This window comes from Prionailurus bengalensis, chromosome X (genome assembly GCF_016509475.1).
Source record: "Prionailurus bengalensis isolate Pbe53 chromosome X, Fcat_Pben_1.1_paternal_pri, whole genome shotgun sequence".
Classification (NCBI taxonomy): Eukaryota; Metazoa; Chordata; class Mammalia; order Carnivora; family Felidae; genus Prionailurus; species Prionailurus bengalensis.
In genome coordinates this window covers 36889843-36906177 of record NC_057361.1, presented here as the reverse complement: position 1 = coordinate 36906177, position 16335 = coordinate 36889843, and the positions used below count along the sequence as shown (strand labels likewise).

General features: G+C 40.8%; 1 protein-coding gene across 19 annotated transcripts in view; it reads left to right on the top strand.

Moving 5' to 3' along the window:
* Positions 1–16335, top strand: part of CASK (calcium/calmodulin dependent serine protein kinase) — a 358988-nt gene that overhangs the window by 217739 nt on the left and 124914 nt on the right. For all 19 annotated transcript variants that reach the window (XM_043570170.1, XM_043570169.1, XM_043570160.1 and 16 more), the window contains exons 6-8: positions 2537–2639; positions 9489–9664; positions 14654–14776. In XM_043570170.1, coding sequence (XP_043426105.1) covers positions 2537–2639; positions 9489–9664; positions 14654–14776 — 402 coding nt within the window. The remainder of the gene's footprint in view (positions 1–2536; positions 2640–9488; positions 9665–14653; positions 14777–16335) is intronic.

Genomic DNA, 16335 nt, shown 5'->3' with positions numbered 1-16335 from the left:
AAATGAATAAGGCAAACCTCAAACATCTTGTGCCTGAAAGCAAGAAAGTTCTCAGACTTCTAGAGTCTTAAAAAAGGGCATAAGAGCTGACTCCTGCTGGCTAAAAATGGGACAATTTGTACATTAATGATTATAATTGATTAAAATGCATCAATATATAAAAACCTATAAATTCATAACAATACAACAACGACAAAAAAACCTTCATTGGTCACCTTTGGAAGTTGCCTGGCAACCAACTTGTTATTCTGGAAATCATTCGTAGCAGCTTTATTCATAATATCCCCAAACTAGAAACAGCCCAAATGTCCATCAACAGGAGAATGGACAGACTGTTGTATATTCATACAAGGGTATTCACTCTGCCGTAAAAGAGAGGAACCACTGATCACAGCAAAATGGATAAGTCTCACAAACATGCTTAGTGAGAGAAGCCTTACACGAAAGAGTCCATAGTATATGGCTTTGTGTATAATACGCAGTTCTAGTACAAGCAAAACAAAGTTGTGAAAATTATTAGAACAGTGGTTTGCACTGGGGACATAGCAGCAGAGATTAAATGGAAAGGTGATGAAGGAGGTTTCTGGGATGATGATAACATCATGATAGAGATATGGGTTACACAGTTCTGTGCAAGGTGTCGAAGGTACTCTAAGAGTTGTGCATTTCCCAGCATGTAAATTTTACCTTAAACATCATTTTAAATATTAAACTTGAATGGCATGTGTGCTGAATTTTAGTGAAAACATGGCTTGATGGTTACAGGAATGAGTAGATACTTGATAAAGCAAATGTTCATTGAAGAATCTATGTGTAAATGTCTACAGTAAATATGCTATTTACTATACAGGTCTTTCAATTTTCTCTGTGCTTGATAGTCTTCATAACAAAACATAGGGGAAAACTTCCATTTTGGAACCCCTAATTATGGAGCTAGGCATTATTGGCTGCTAAAATCATTGAAATAAAAGTCAATGGTGAACTTCGTAATGATGGATTGAGGCAGACAACACCTGAATCCAGAGGTCAATCCTGTTGCTAAAAGTAGGACCACCAGACATTATGTTCTTCCTGATGTGTTACAAAAAACTGAAGTATTAGTGCAAAAAAACTAAAATTGAATGTGAGTCTAATCAAGCTCCTAGGTCTAACTACCAGTTTACAGAGAACACGGGAACATATTAAAGGACACTATGTAGGTGTTAATTAGCCAAGTCCAGATTCTAGGAGATTCCATGAGGGTATTTACCCAGTATCTTAACGAACCAATGGCATGAACATTTTTTAAAAAGGTTAGAAGGGGGATATGGTGTAGAGTCAGAGGGACTTAAGACCTATAGCCATCAAATGCAACGTATGGACCTTAAAAACCAGGGACGCCCAGGTGCCTGACTCAGTTGAGTGTCTGACTTCAGCTCAGGTCATGATCTCACGGTTTGTGGGTTCGAGCCGTGCCTTGAGCTCTGTGCTGACAACTCAGAGCCTGGAGCATGCTTCTGATTCTGTGTCTCCCTCTCTCTCTGCCTCTCTCTCTCAAAAATAAATTAAGATTAAAAAATTTTTGAAATAAAGGCATGAAATCTGGCTCTACTTACTTAGAGATGAAATGAATAAAGAAAAGCAAGAGGATAGTGGGAGGGTGGACAAAGGAAGAGCCATCAACATCCCCTAAGGACCAAAAAGAGTGGCTCTGTAGGTAAAGTCAGAAGTTTCAAGAAACATTTTGGGGTGCCTGGGTGGCTCAATTGGTTAAGCGTCCGACTCGTGATTTCGGCTCAGGTCATGATCTCATGGTTCATGGGATCAGGCCCTCTATCAGGCTTTGCACTGACAGCGCAGAGCCTGCTTTGGGAATCTCTCTCCCTCTCTTTCTGCCCCTCCCCTGCACACATGTACACATGCTCACTCCCTCGCTCTCTCTTTCTCTCTCTCTCCCTGAATAAATAAATAAACATTTAAAAAACATCTCATCAAGAGGTACAAAAAACATTTTTCCTTAGGGGTGCCTGGGTGCATCAGACTCTTGGTTTCAGCTCTGGTCATGAATCTCATGGTTTGTGAGTTCAAGCCCCACATTGGGAGGACACACAGCCTGCTTGGGATTCTCTCTCTGTCCCTTTCCCACTCACACTGTCTCTGTCTCTCTCAAAATAAATAAATAAACTTAAAAAAAAAAAGACAAAAACATTTTCCCTTAAACAAATGTAGACCATCACTCAAAGGAAGAGAATATCGCATGAAAAGGTAGAAAATATGTCTTCCTTACTTGAACACACTTGCTTCCTCAGTAATTCTTAGCATCGTACCCTAATCTTAGAAGCAAATAATCCCTGAGAAACATTGGATACAACAGGTAAGTGTTTGGAGAAACCAGCCAGAAGTGAGGATAGAAAAAATAATTTAAGCATCCAAAATATGTCCAGGAGTTTTTAATGTATTATTATATGGTCATGTTATTTGGTGTTGTGTAAATTGAATTGTTAATCTTCAGCTAATCCTTATCTTTGGTTTGTTGTTTGTCTATTTTTCTTTCCAGCCCCACTGTGTTCTCCTCGCCTCAAAGGAAAACTCGGCACCTGTTAAACTTGGGGGCTTTGGGGTAGCTATTCAATTAGGGGAGTCTGGACTTGTAGCTGGAGGTAAGAACACGTTTTTAAAAACTTCCTTCAAAATCTGGTCACTTTCAGGCTGGTGTAAAACTTTCAAACTAAATATTAGCCCATCAGTGTTTCATACCCATTATGCCCCCCCCCCCAAAAGTGCCATCATATGATTTTGAACCTTTAGAATAGACTGTGCTTTTACTCTTTGTATTCCCACCGCTTGGCAGAGAAGTGAGCCTATACATATAGAGATTAAAACATTGTTGGAATAAGGTGATATATGGGGCAAAGTGACTTCTAAAGTTGAACTGGCCAGGGGCACCTGGCTGGCTCAGTTAGTAGAGCATGTGACTCCTGATCTTGGGGTCGTGAGTGCAAGTCCCACATTGGACATAGAGCGTACTTAAAAAATAAAGTTGAACTGGCCAAGTGAAGTCCATTCTAAAACATGTGGATTAACCACTTTCAGGTTTACATCAAAGGCTAATGTTTAATTTCATACTGTTTTCCTCTTTTTATTTGTGAAAGTGTCCTGCTCAAGCTATCAATCTGCATATTTGGGAAGAGCAAGCAGATGTGAATGCAGACTGATTTTATTATTAGCCAAAGCAAAACATAATTAGAAAATTCCCATGCCAGAAAAAAATAGCAGAAAGGTTAAAAATAGAAATTTTCTCCACTAGTGTACAGAGGTGGATGCTAATTCCAGATTCAAGAATTTGGATTTTTATTTATTCCTTTCAATAGACTTTAGCTCAGAATGCTGCCTTGGTTTTAGTTCTGTCCCTTGGTTTTGCAAATGACGTAGTTCTCCATTCTGTAAATTATCAATTATGTAGTCCGTGCCTTCGATTTGCTGTCTCCTGATACTGCCAGCCTTCACAAAGACGAAAAATATGAAAAAAAATATCAAAGGAAATTTTTTGAACCTATCATCTTTCATGAACGCTTATATTAAATTCAAATACCTAACAAATAATAAATATCAAAACTTTAATTTGTTACATAGGATATTTCATTTAATTTAAGACACCATTACTAACACATCAAAGCAGTGTTAACAGACCATCTTTTGAAAAATGAGCCAGGAGTCATAGTTGTATTTTTTAAATTGTTATTTCATCACATAGCCCTCTAAAATTAAATTGTGTTTAAGGGAGGACAGCGCCCAGGTGACTCGGTCAATTAAGTGTCGAACTCTTGATCTCAGTCACAGTTCGTGAGTTCAGGTCCCTGCATCTGCCTGGTCACTGACAGTGCAGAGCCTGCTTGGGATTCTCTTTCCCTCTCTCTCTCTCTCCCCCTCTCTCTATCTGCCCCCTGCTTGCTCTCTCTCTTTCAAAACAAATAAATAAACTTAATAAAAATTATGTTTAGGGGCACCTAGGTGGCTCAGTCGGTTAAGCATCTGACTTTGGCTCTGTGCTACCAGCTCAGAGCCTGGAGCCTGCTTCAGATTCTCTGCCTCCCCCTCTCTCTGACCCTTCCCCACTCACACTCTGTCCCTCTCTCTCTCTCAAAAAAAATTAAACATTCAAAATAAAATTATGTTTATGGGGCACCTGAGTGTCTCAGTCAGTTAAGCATCCGACTCTTGATCTCAGGGTCGTGAGTTCAAGCCTCATGTTGGGCTCCACACTAAGCATGGATCATACTTAAAAAAACAACTAAAAATAAATTTAAAAATAAAATTAAATTATGTTTACATTTTCTTCTAGTTTTACATTCTCTTCCAGCTAATCATTTCCAACAGTGTGAAAAATTGCAACAAGTATAGTTTTAAAAACTGATTTTTTTCTCCTAATTCAGAACTTGCTTCTGTGATTAGAAGGACTGACCTTAGGATCAGATAGGAACACATCATTTAATTGTAGAATCATTGAATCTCAGAATGCCAAGGGCCTTAACTTCTCCAGTCTTGTAACCAATGATTGCCTTCTCTCATAAAATTCCCAGCAAAAGGCTGAGCTCTAGTTTAATTCCTCAGCTGGCAAAGAATTCACTATGATCTGGGCCCATATTTCCGTTTTTGGAAAGCTTACATACTGAAACATTAATCTTTGCATAGAACAGAAATCCATCTTTCCATCATTTCCACCCAGTGGTGCTACTTCTGACTTGCGGGGCCATGCACACCAATTTTAATCCTTCCACATCACAGCCATTCAGATGGTTAAAGACAGTGATCGTGTGCCCCAAAGTCTGATCCAGATTAACTTGCCTAGGTTAATTTAGCCATTCCTTATATGAGAATCTCCTTGCTGGAGCCAAAACTGAGCACAATGACAGGTGCAGTCCAGCAGCACTTGGGGCTGTTGCTTTTGCTGCGGGTCTTACATTTCTATCAGGCTTACCAAATTGCATTAGCTTCTTGGACAGCCACATAACACCACTGGCTCATACTGATTTTGCAATCAACTGCAACTCCCAAGTTGGTTTTAAACAAATGTTGCTATTAAACTACCTCTCTTAAATCTGGTATTTGTACAGATCATCCCTGTGGAAAGACTACACAGTTATAACAAATAAATTCTGATGATTACATACCCACAGTTGATGAGATGAAATGAAATGACACAAAGTCCTTTTTATATGTTCTATATGGGCCACGTATAATGACTTTGTTTTTCTTTATCTGGGGTATTCTATTAGTATTCAAAGCATCAGCTTCGTATTTTACTGTGCATCTTTATTGAAGGGGAAAAACAGACTCATTACACTTACCTAGACATTTTCTACATGTTAATCTACTTTCTTAAAGTCCATGAACTTTTCCCCTAAATTGTATATATTTTTTTCTTAATGCTTATTTATATTTGAGAGAGACAGAAAGACTGAGTGTTCGTGGAGGAGGGGCAGAGAGCGAGGGAGACACAGAATCTGAAGCAGGCTCCAGGCTCTCAGCTGTCAGCACAGAGCCCGATACAGGGCTCGAACCCACGAACTTCAAGATCATGACCTGTGCCGAAGTTGGATGCTTAACCTACTGAGCCACCCAGGCGCCCCTAAATTGTACATTTTTAAAGCTGATTTTGAACCTATGGTGTGTCAGTTTGCAAAATTTATTTTTCTCGGTGATTCTAGAATTAAAATCTTTCTGATGGTCAAAATGTCATTTCTTAGCATACCTATCCTTCCAGTCTTGAAATAACTACTTCACGCATTATAGTGTCTTTAAATATAACATATGTAGACAAAAGATACCCTCTTGTAGAAAGCTTTCTTACTGTTTAAGGTGTTTTTGAAACTATGCTACTGTTAGCTTGTTTGCTAATACTTAACAGCTATTCCCCTGTCAGTTGGAATCTTTGATTACTCAGTCCTCCAAATAGAAAAGAATTCTCTCCTTTATATATTCCATAGAGTAGAAACCACTTACATGTATTCACATTTAACCTGTCTGAAATCCTGCTATTTGGAAAACTTACTTATCCAGAAGATAACTAGGAACCTACAGAGCAATTATTTTTGCAGCAAGACGTTTCTTGACCTTAATACCTATTCATGGTCTTCTCAAATGGGCTTCTGAGGACACACTGTCTGAAGCTGGCATGCTGTCATTTTTCATAGTTTTATGGATTCATGTTCCTTCATGCTTTGCACCTGCTACTCCCTGTGATTGGAAGACCTTTTGTCATTTTCAGTATCTACTTAACTCTTACTGCTCCTGAAGGCTGAGAGGCTGAGCTGACAATCATCTCCTCTTAAAAAGCAGGCTAATGTTCACCATCCCAAGTTAGGCAACCCTATTCCTTCTCTTCCATTCCACCATAACTATCTGGGCTACATACCTCCAGGTCATATTTGATGCAGGGATTCGTAATCACATCAAAGACTGAGCTTTGTGAGGACAAGGGGGATCATAGTTTATCCCTCTGGATGTCCACAGCACCTCCCACTGTGTCTAGGACCTAGCAGGCAGTTGGGAAATTGTTAGGAAATAAATGAAAATCTGGTTGCTAATCAGTTTCTGGTTAATAGCAGATTTTATGCAACAGATTAGGAGAAGACAAGGCTGGAGTAAGCACAGTAAGAGAAAAGAAATGAAAGCCTGACAGAAAAAGTATATTGAGCAGATACCAAAGGGTAGAAAGCACAGCCCCCATTTAATACTGAAGAACTTGGCCCCTGCATACCCATGAAGTTCCTGAGGGCATTTTCTGTTCTACAGCATACTTCTTTCATTGATACCTGCAGGACAATTCTGAGTCATCAAGAAATGGTTAAATTATGTGCATCATCTTGTGTAAAAGAAGTCCAAAAATTGTAGAAAGACAACCATCCAAAATTATTAAAGTAAAAACGGTTTGAGTGTGTAAAGATTCAAGTCCTAAAGTATTGAATAGGTAGCTATTCAGAACAACTCCTTATCCTGAGCTTCCAGGTAATGAGGTTTTATTATCCCCAAATCTGACCTTTAAATATTTAAATGTATATCTGAACTTTGTCAGATACAGTGACGTGTAATTTGGTTTGGTAATTGACCACAAAATTCTAAGAACAGGAAGTCAAAATCATAAAAATCAAGTGACCACAAAGAAGGAAAAGTCAAGTGATCACAAGCAAGGAGTCCGGGAAGGTTGGTGTGTGTTAAGGGTGAACTCTAGTCCTTTCACCTACCGATCGGCATAAGATACTGTAAAACACTCATTCCTATATATTCTTTCCCCCATCATCTGTGAGCAAATTCTGGAACCAAAAGACATGTATGTTCCTCAAGAATGAGCGGGGGCACCTGGCATGGCTCAATCAGTTAAACATCCAACTTCAGACCAGGTCATGCTCTCACGGTTCACAAGTTTGAGCCCTGCATCAGTCATGGGTCAGTGGGGAGCCTGCTTGGGATTCTCTCTCTCTCTCTGCCCCCGCCCCATCAAAATTAAATAAATAAACTTTTTTTTAAAAAAATGAATGAACATTAAGGGTGCCTGGGTGGCTCAGTCGCTTAAGCGTCTGACTCTTGATTTCAGGTCATGATCTCATGGTTCGTAGGATCGAGTCCCACATCAGGCTCTGTGCTGAAAGAGTGTAGCCTGCTTGGGATCCTCTCTCCCTCTGTCTCTCTGCCTGCCTCTGTCTCTCTTTTTCTTTCTTTCTCTCTCTCTCTCTCTCTCTCTCTCTCTCTCTCTCTCTCTCTCAAAATAAGTTTAAAAACATTAAAACAGGGGCACCTGGGTGGCTCAGTCGGTTAACCATCTGACTTGGGCTCAGGTCATGATTTCACGGTTTGTGGGTTCAAGCCCGCATTGGGCTCTGTGCTGATAGCTCAGAGCCTGGAGCCTGCTTCAGATTCTGTGTCTCTCTCTCTCTCTCTCTCTCTGCCCCCCCTTGCTTGTGCTCTGTCTCCCTTTCTGTGTCTCAAAAATAAGTAAACATTAAAAAACATATTAAGAAGAATAAATGCTAATTTTCCAGACTGGGGTAGTCTTTCATCCAGGTAAACAGAATCTCCTTTTTGAGTTGCTCAGGCCTTTCTCATGTAGGAAGTGGTGTAGGAGTCAAGTCGAGTTTCAAAACCTCATCCCAGCTGTAAGAAGGTGCTTGACTGAGGCCATGGTGCCAGTACCCTGACTGGTACCTTGATCTCTTGCCCTGCTTTGCCCAGCTCCTGCCATCAGAACAAGGCAAACTGTCCAGCATGTTCATGAAGTAGGAGGCTTAGCTCTCGTTCTTTCAGCTTCTCAGTGTTACCAGAGGAAGCAAAATGAGGCAATATGGAATAAAAATCTTCCCTTCCAACTAGTATAGTTTCCACTGGTCTACTGCACATTTTAAGTGAGAATATTTTCATTCTCTGAACCCCGAAGTTAACCTCTTCCATTATGTGGGAAGAAGGGGAACCATAATGACCCACAGCAAAGGTCCTTTTTTTATTATTATTTCTTTAAACCACAGTTCTCAGCTCTAGATAAAGTGTCACGCGGTGTTGAAACTAAAAAATTATCTTGGACTCGATATGATAAGAGAGAAGGGGCAGGGAAAGGAGGAAGGAAAGAAGGCGAAGGCCAGGCCTGCATGCAAGAAGAGTTGCCAAGGCTGGTGGGCACTTCCCCTCCCACAGTAATTTCCCTACAGGGCACAGCTTTTCATTCTGCAGTAGAAGAAAAGACTCATGTAGGAATACTGAGTTAAAAGATGATTACTAGTGTACAAGTAACTGCTATCAGATTCCTTCCTAAAAGCTAGTTTTGATGGGGGTTGGAGACAAAACTCTTTAAAGAAGATGGAGGCCATGTAGGGCTCCATTCCACGAACTGTGAGATCATGACCTGAGCCAAAATCAAGAATAGGTCACTTAACCAACTGAGCCACCCAGGTGCCCCTGAGCATGTGGCTCTTGATCTTGGGGTTGTGATTTCAAGTCCCACGCTAGGTGTAGAGATTACTTAAAATCTTTTTTTAAAAAACAAAAGGGCACCTGGGTGGCTCAGTCAGTTAAGCGTCCGACTTCAGCTCAGGTCATGATCTGACCCACAGTTCGTGGGTTCGAGCCACGTGCCGGGCTCTGTGCTGACAGCTCGGAGCCTGGAGCCTGCTTTGGAGTCTGTGTCTGTCTGACTGTCACTGTCTGTCTCTCTCTCTCTCTCTCTCTCTCTCTCTCTCTGTCCCTCCCTCTCAAAAATAAAAAAGCATCAAAAAATTTAATAAAAGTAAAAAAATAAACAACAACAAAAAAGACAAAATACCTGTCCTGGGCTCGTATTTTCAAGAGGTGATTAAATAATGATTTTCCTTCTGCCTTTTTTGCCCCTTGATTTTATGGAGGTGGAGGTGGTAAGAGAATATTTATATTGTTAAAACTTTTCCTTGAAACTGTTACTGTTCTATTTTCAGTTAAAGCCCGTTTTATGTAAACATTCTTCCTTGTTGTTGTTTGAAACGTAGGACGCGTTGGAACACCTCATTTTATGGCCCCAGAAGTTGTCAAAAGAGAGCCTTATGGAAAACCTGTAGATGTCTGGGGTTGTGGCGTGATCCTTTTTATCCTGCTAAGTGGTTGCTTGCCTTTTTATGGAACCAAGGAAAGATTGTTTGAAGGCATTATTAAAGGAAAATATAAGGTAATATATTATGAATGTTTTATTTTTGTATTGAAATTAAATTATTCCGAAAAATGTGAAGTTGCTATCTGCCTTTGGACTTCCTGATTGTCACGTAGTTACCCAGTCAGAGAAAAGTTCTTTGCTGACATCATTGATCCACTTGCCTTGTCAGATAATATAGGCCTCAAGTAAATTTCTGAATCACTATCAGCTGCACTGTCGTCTAGGCAGAAGGGAGGAGGAGACTGGCTTCAAAACAACCACGGCCGGGGCGCCTGGGTGGCGCAGTCGGTTAAGCGTCCGACTTCAGCCAGGTCACGATCTCGCGGTTCGTGAGTTCGAGCCCCGCGTCGGGCTCTGGGCTGATGGCTCGGAGCCTGGAGCCTGTTTCCGATTCTGTGTCTCCCTCTCTCTCTGCCCCTCCCCCGTTCATGCTCTGTCTCTCTCTGTCCCAAAAATAAATAAACGTTGAAAAAAAAAAAAATTAAAAAAAAAAAAAAAAAAAAACCAACCACGGCCTTGCCCTTCCATTCCCCTCTCCTTGGTGCTGCACCTGAAGTCTATCCCACATGTTTGGAACCCAACCCCATGTTTAGGCTAGAAAACAGGGACCTTAGTCCTCTTTGATACAGAATCCTGTATGTGCAAATCAACAGTTTAGGAGTCTTGGGCCCTCAGATTCAGAAAACCAATGCTTTTCTCACAAATCCATTCTAGCAAAACTGCCCATTTAGCTAGGTCAGAGAAATTGTTTGCTTAGTGCCCTACTTATTTCAAATAAAATTCTAGTTCGGGGAAAGAATTTGGAATGACCCTTGGAATTTACTGTGATAGAATTTGACCTTTTTATTTTACCTCAGGTGAGATGTTTGTGACACACGTGAGCCCAGATTTCAAAAGTACCCATTCTTCCTGGGGTGACCAGACGGCCTATTCAGGCTAATCTTAGAAAATAAACTCATTTGGCCCTTCTTTCCATAATTTGGGGAAAGGGCTTCATTTTTAAAGCTTTTTGCTCAATTTTTAGTGAAAGTGGAAATTTCATCCCAGTGAGTTAGCAATTCTATATTTTATATTTCATATGAGCCTTTATTTGTTTTGCTTTACCACACATCTTGTTCCACGTTATGTAGTCAAGTAGCACTGCTGAAACCCTTGTCATTTACATCCCAGGATCAACCAAAATGCCACTATCACAGCTGCATCTCACAACATAACTTAGAGCCATTTTGGTGGGACTTAAACATTCATATTCTTCTTAGACTCCTGTGGATTAGAAACCACATACATTGTTCCCAGTCTTGTGAATAGCGTGTTATTACTTGCATTATTAAAAAATTAAAAAAATTCATCACTGACATTGTGAGTGGCTATAGCAAAAAGAGCTAAGGAACACTTGAAAATTCATAAGCTAAAGGTTGGTTTCGCTGTCCCAGCTCTTCCATCCATTTGCCCTCTACCATCATGTGTGGCTGACAGAGTCAGATGCTGTGTATGGGAAACATGGGGGAGTGTGTGTCTGGATACCAGATCAGGGCGGCTTATGTTGGGGTTCTTTTTCCGCCCCATACTACTGAAACCTGTACTTTCTATTCAACAGAAGCACTGTTTCATTTTCAGCCATGCCTGGTAACATAAGACCAAACACACGGGTTTGTGTAGTGCCAGACTCCAAAACTGTGAGACCTGTTTTCTTTTCATTGCCTCAGTAATGTTAGAGTTTTATAAAGGACTTCCAGGAAACGGGGGACAAAAGAAATGAAAGGCAAAGTAGCTTCAGAGTGGCAGCCTTGTCCTTTTTTTCTTTTTTTAATATTTTACTTTTGAGAGAGCATGCGCGCAAGTGGGGGTCGGGGCAGAGGATTCGAAGCGGGCTCTGTGCTGACAGCAGCGAGCCCACAGCCTTGTCCTTTTAAACCGTAATTGAAGCCTGTAGAGGTGCAAATGAGTTATGCTTTTAATTTTTAGCCTTGTGTATCATCAGCCTATAAGGGCATGCAGGTTTGCCTCTTGTTTTATTTGGATTAAGGTCTATGCCAAAACTCCGTTAACAGAGAAAGATGTTTTAAGTATAGGTTTTGTTCTGCTTCTCTTAGAGTCAGTTGGCCACTGGGGAATAAAATCAATCCTTCCAAGGTAACTAAATGTCTCAGGAAACTGCTTGTAAGTAATCATCCTCCTCCAATCCCTGGAAATTGTGAGTGGCTGTCAGGAATGCATGGCCCTGGCTTTCTCATTGAATTTTGCCAAGTGAAACCACAGGTACTTAACATATGAAAATAAACACAATTAGCAATGCATCAGCATCATAATACTAATACTAGAAGTAATGATAGCTAACTCACACATAGCACTTAGTATGTGCCTGGAACTGTTGCTAAGCACTCATATTTAACTCATTTTATCCTCACAGTGACTTATGACGTAGATACCGTATAATAAAATCTCCCACCTGCCTTTTGGAGTTATAAGCATTTGCTAATAATAGAATTCTTCCTTTGTGCTAGTTTAGTTGCTAACTTCCTGGTTTCCAAGGCAATGTGCTTCATTCCAGCAGCCTCTGGTATTTGATTTCCTCTATTTTTAAAGCACTGAATAGTTTTTTTGTTTCTTTGTAAGAAATGTGGGCTCTTCACACAGGCCAAAAATTAAATTATTTTAAAACCTCCATTCTTAGTACTATAGTAAGTCAGATGGGCGTGACAGCTATATCATAGTTTCTGTACCTGGAGGTTTGAAGCTTTGATGTTAATAACTTATTTACTCTTTTACTTGGCTAACCTCACCTCTCACTTATATTCATGCCTTTTTTTTTTTAAATACAAAAGCCCCACATTTTCAGCAGCTTTGTTTGAAGTAGAGATCCATCTCTACCATCAATGATAAAGCTGGTGGGCCTTTCATATGTATATATGTATATGTATGTATACACACACGCACATACATACTGTGCTGTGATTCTGTCAGCATTTATTTTTACATTTTTTTATTGAAAATTTCAAACAAAAGTAGTAGCGATAAGAGTACAGTGAACTCCCAGCTTCACCACTTAGCAACATATAGCCAATCTGGTTTGATCTGTATTCCACATACTAGCCGATTATTTTGAAGCAAACCTCAAAAAGAGTTTCTTCACCCTGGTGGTTCTTAACAGAAGAACTATGAACAAAATCCTTGATCTATAGGGGTGTTTTTCAAGAAAATTTTGATGGCCTCTTTTAAAAACTGTTATAGTTTATAAACTGCTACTGGCCTTAAGCGATTTTAGTTGAACTTTTCTCATTTGCTAGCTTACTTGATCCTTTAAGGTAGATATCTGAGAATACCACTTAACTGGGATATATGCCAGCATTTAATTTCAATTAACTTTTTTCTAAAAGACAAAAATATGTTTCTCAAAGTATGAAAAGATGCAGTGTGTCACTGTCTATCATCATGGGTAGCCAGTCGGTACGTCCACAGCTGGTCGAGGCATCCATGGCTTTAGTTTTCAAATAAGCGAGACTGTTCTGTAGCCCTGTTTTGTTCCCCTTATAAACTCAGCCTCCCAGATTAATTTCAGCTACTCTTCTCAGCCACAGAAAGAGGGAAACCCTGGATTGGACTCCCTCAGAAACAGGATGGGGGAGCATCTACTTCTCAACCTCTACTCACTTGAGAAATCTTACTGCCAGTTGCAGATAACTTCTCAACCCCTTTCCCTGAGGATAAATCATTCCAACCTTAAAGAGCACATCTGCTCCAGGATGGGGAAGAGGGAACAAGGCTAAGCCTCATGCAATCACCTACATTATTTCAAACTGACCAATTGATGACAATTTCAGTAGGATGGCAACAGTAAGGCAGTCACTTTAGTTAAGAGATCTGACAAGCAGAAGTGACTCTTGTTTGGAATTCTGCCTGTTAGAAAAAGAACAAGGAACATCTTTCACTCCCCGTCCACCAGTACGGAACCTCCTAGTAGCCAGAGCGAATTTCAGTGTCAAATGCTAACCCTTGGCCACACTGTAGTGATTCCTGTGAACTGTGATGCAAGTCGTGATTTCATTTGGCTTTAAATTGTTAGGGACTTTATTCTCCATCTTTCTCCCTTAGAAGGTGACCTAGGTCTCCTCTCATTCAACCCATGGTATTGCTAGCTCCTGGCACCAGGCATCTTATACAAACTCACCTGGCCAGTTGGCTTCTTGATACTAAATAAGGAATGAGGCCCCACTGGCCTCTCCCCCACCTGTCTCCACTTACCTTCCCAGCGGCAAGCCCTAAGCGTCCCTTCCCTTTTTCTTCTTCCTGGTCTCGGAAATACTCTTTTTCCCCTGGAGCCACCTTGCTCTTTTCCTCACAGATCCACTTTCTCACAAGCCTTGTATCCTTTGATCAACTCATAGTTTTTATCCATTTGTTTGACTTTAGTCAATTGACCTTGTGGCTGAGTTGTCTCATCTTTCTACAAGAGGGGCAAAAGTAACTTCACGGAAGACAATATACAAGTGAATGGGTTATTCTCTAGGGCCGATGGTAACAGTATATGTTTTCTAAAATACTGAAATTGATATACAGTGACCAAAATATCCTAGTAGGAACTTTGCATAACTTCACAATTACTGTGGATTCCAGTTTTTCAAGAGAGAAGGTTTTAAAATTTTTTTTGAAATTTTTAACCTAAAAATTTTAATCCTTTCTAGATCAAAGTATCTAGTCTCTTCAGCTAAGGTAGAAACTGAAGTTGTGAGCATTCTATTCTTCAACTATTAAAAATATTATAACTTCTGTGACATCAAGAACATATGTAAGGGATGCTTATTTAGATACGAAACCTCATATACGTAGCAACAGCCACCAAAGACTTGCCTTTGTCCTCTTCCTTAGAAAGCAAACCTATAGAATCAGATTTCTGTTCTTTGAGAATTGTATTCACATTGAAACAGTGTAGGAATGTTACATCAATGGTGAATGTTAACTTCTCCCTGGGCAGTAACTATGCAATTTTCCTTTCCTTCTCTTCAGATGAATCCAAGGCAGTGGAGCCATATCTCTGAAAGTGCCAAAGACCTAGTCCGTCGCATGCTGATGCTGGATCCAGCTGAAAGGATCACCGTTTATGAAGCACTGAATCACCCATGGCTTAAGGTACCTGAGCCCATAGGTGGCCATATACACTTTGTCTGAACCCTTCCAGCAAGAGGAGTATATTGCTCCTCAAGGCAACTCTTCGCATCTTTTTTCTGAGTCCTTTTTTTTTATTCTTTGACTTTTATTCATCTTGTTTGCTGTTCCTGCACAACCTCTGTAAATATCTGACTAGAGGAATATACCATTCTAGTGACATTCCGCTATCAGCGGGATTAGAAGCAGATTTAGGCAGAATGTACCAGGGAGGAAGGCCTGTTGGTTGTCCACCAACACAGGTTCCAAAGATGTGCAGCACGAACAAGTGAAGTAGTACTGTGTTTATGACCAAAAGTTACAATCTTGGGCGTAACCATGTGGTTCATAACCTTACTTTTACTTCAAGAGATACTAGATATGGATTGACTGTTTTCGGAAAATACTAGCTTTTAAAATTTTATTTATTTATTTATTTTGAGAGAGAGAATCCTAAGCAGACTCCCCGCTGTCAACGCAGAGCCTGATGCGGGGTTCGATCTCAGGAACCGTGAGATCATGACCTGAGTCAGACGCTTTGCCAACCAAGCCACTCAGGTGCCCCGGAAAAAGCTCGATTTTTTTCAATTCTTTCTCTATCCTATCTCACAGATGCATATTAAGGAAACTTGTAACTTGGGACTTTGACGCAAAGCACTATTTAATTAAGACATTATATGGTTCGGTAATTCCAGGAAGTTCTCACCGTACAGGTGAGAAAACAAAGGCTCAGAGAGGTTGAGAATCTTGCCCCAAGTCACAGAAGTTGTCAGTGGTTGAACCAGGATTTTAACTGAGCCTACCAAACCATGCTTTACTTTGCGTGCAAGGTCCTCTCTTTTTCACCTACTCAAGGACATCACTCCAGCAATATCCCCTTTCCTGCATCATCGCTTTTCTGTCTCTGTTGAACCTAATATGCTACAGTCTATTTTTATTACACACATACACACACGCACACCTCCCGACCCTACAACCACCTCCAGCTTCCACTACCACACTTGTCAAGTCAGTAATGACCTTCACATTGCTAAAGTCAAATCTCAGGCCTTCTCCCTTTTGGCATCTCAGTACCATTTGACACCCGTCCTGAAATGCTGTCTTCCCTTGGCCTCAGGCCTCCTAGCTCTCCTGGTTTCCCTTCTCCCTTTCTGGCTGTGCCTTCTCAGATCATGCTGATTCCTCCTCATCTCCCCACATGCACCTCTTCACATTAGGGTGCCGCAGGCCTCCATCCTTGCTCCTCTTTTTCTCTGTCTCCACTCAGGCCCTTGGAGACCTCATCTGGTTTAATGGCCTTTAAATGCCCTTTGTACCCTGGTGAGTCCAGAATTCATACCTTGAAACCAGGCCTCTCGCCGGAGGGATTCTTTCTTAATCCAGGGTACACTCTCGCTTCCTGACACCTCTTACTTCACCCCCTACTGCTCTCCTCTTACTCTGTTCCCTGCATATTGGCCTCATTGTGGTTCCTCAGGCAGCAGGCACATCCTGGCTTCAGTGCCTCTATGTTAGTTGTGTTCTTTCCGTGGAACGCTCTTCCC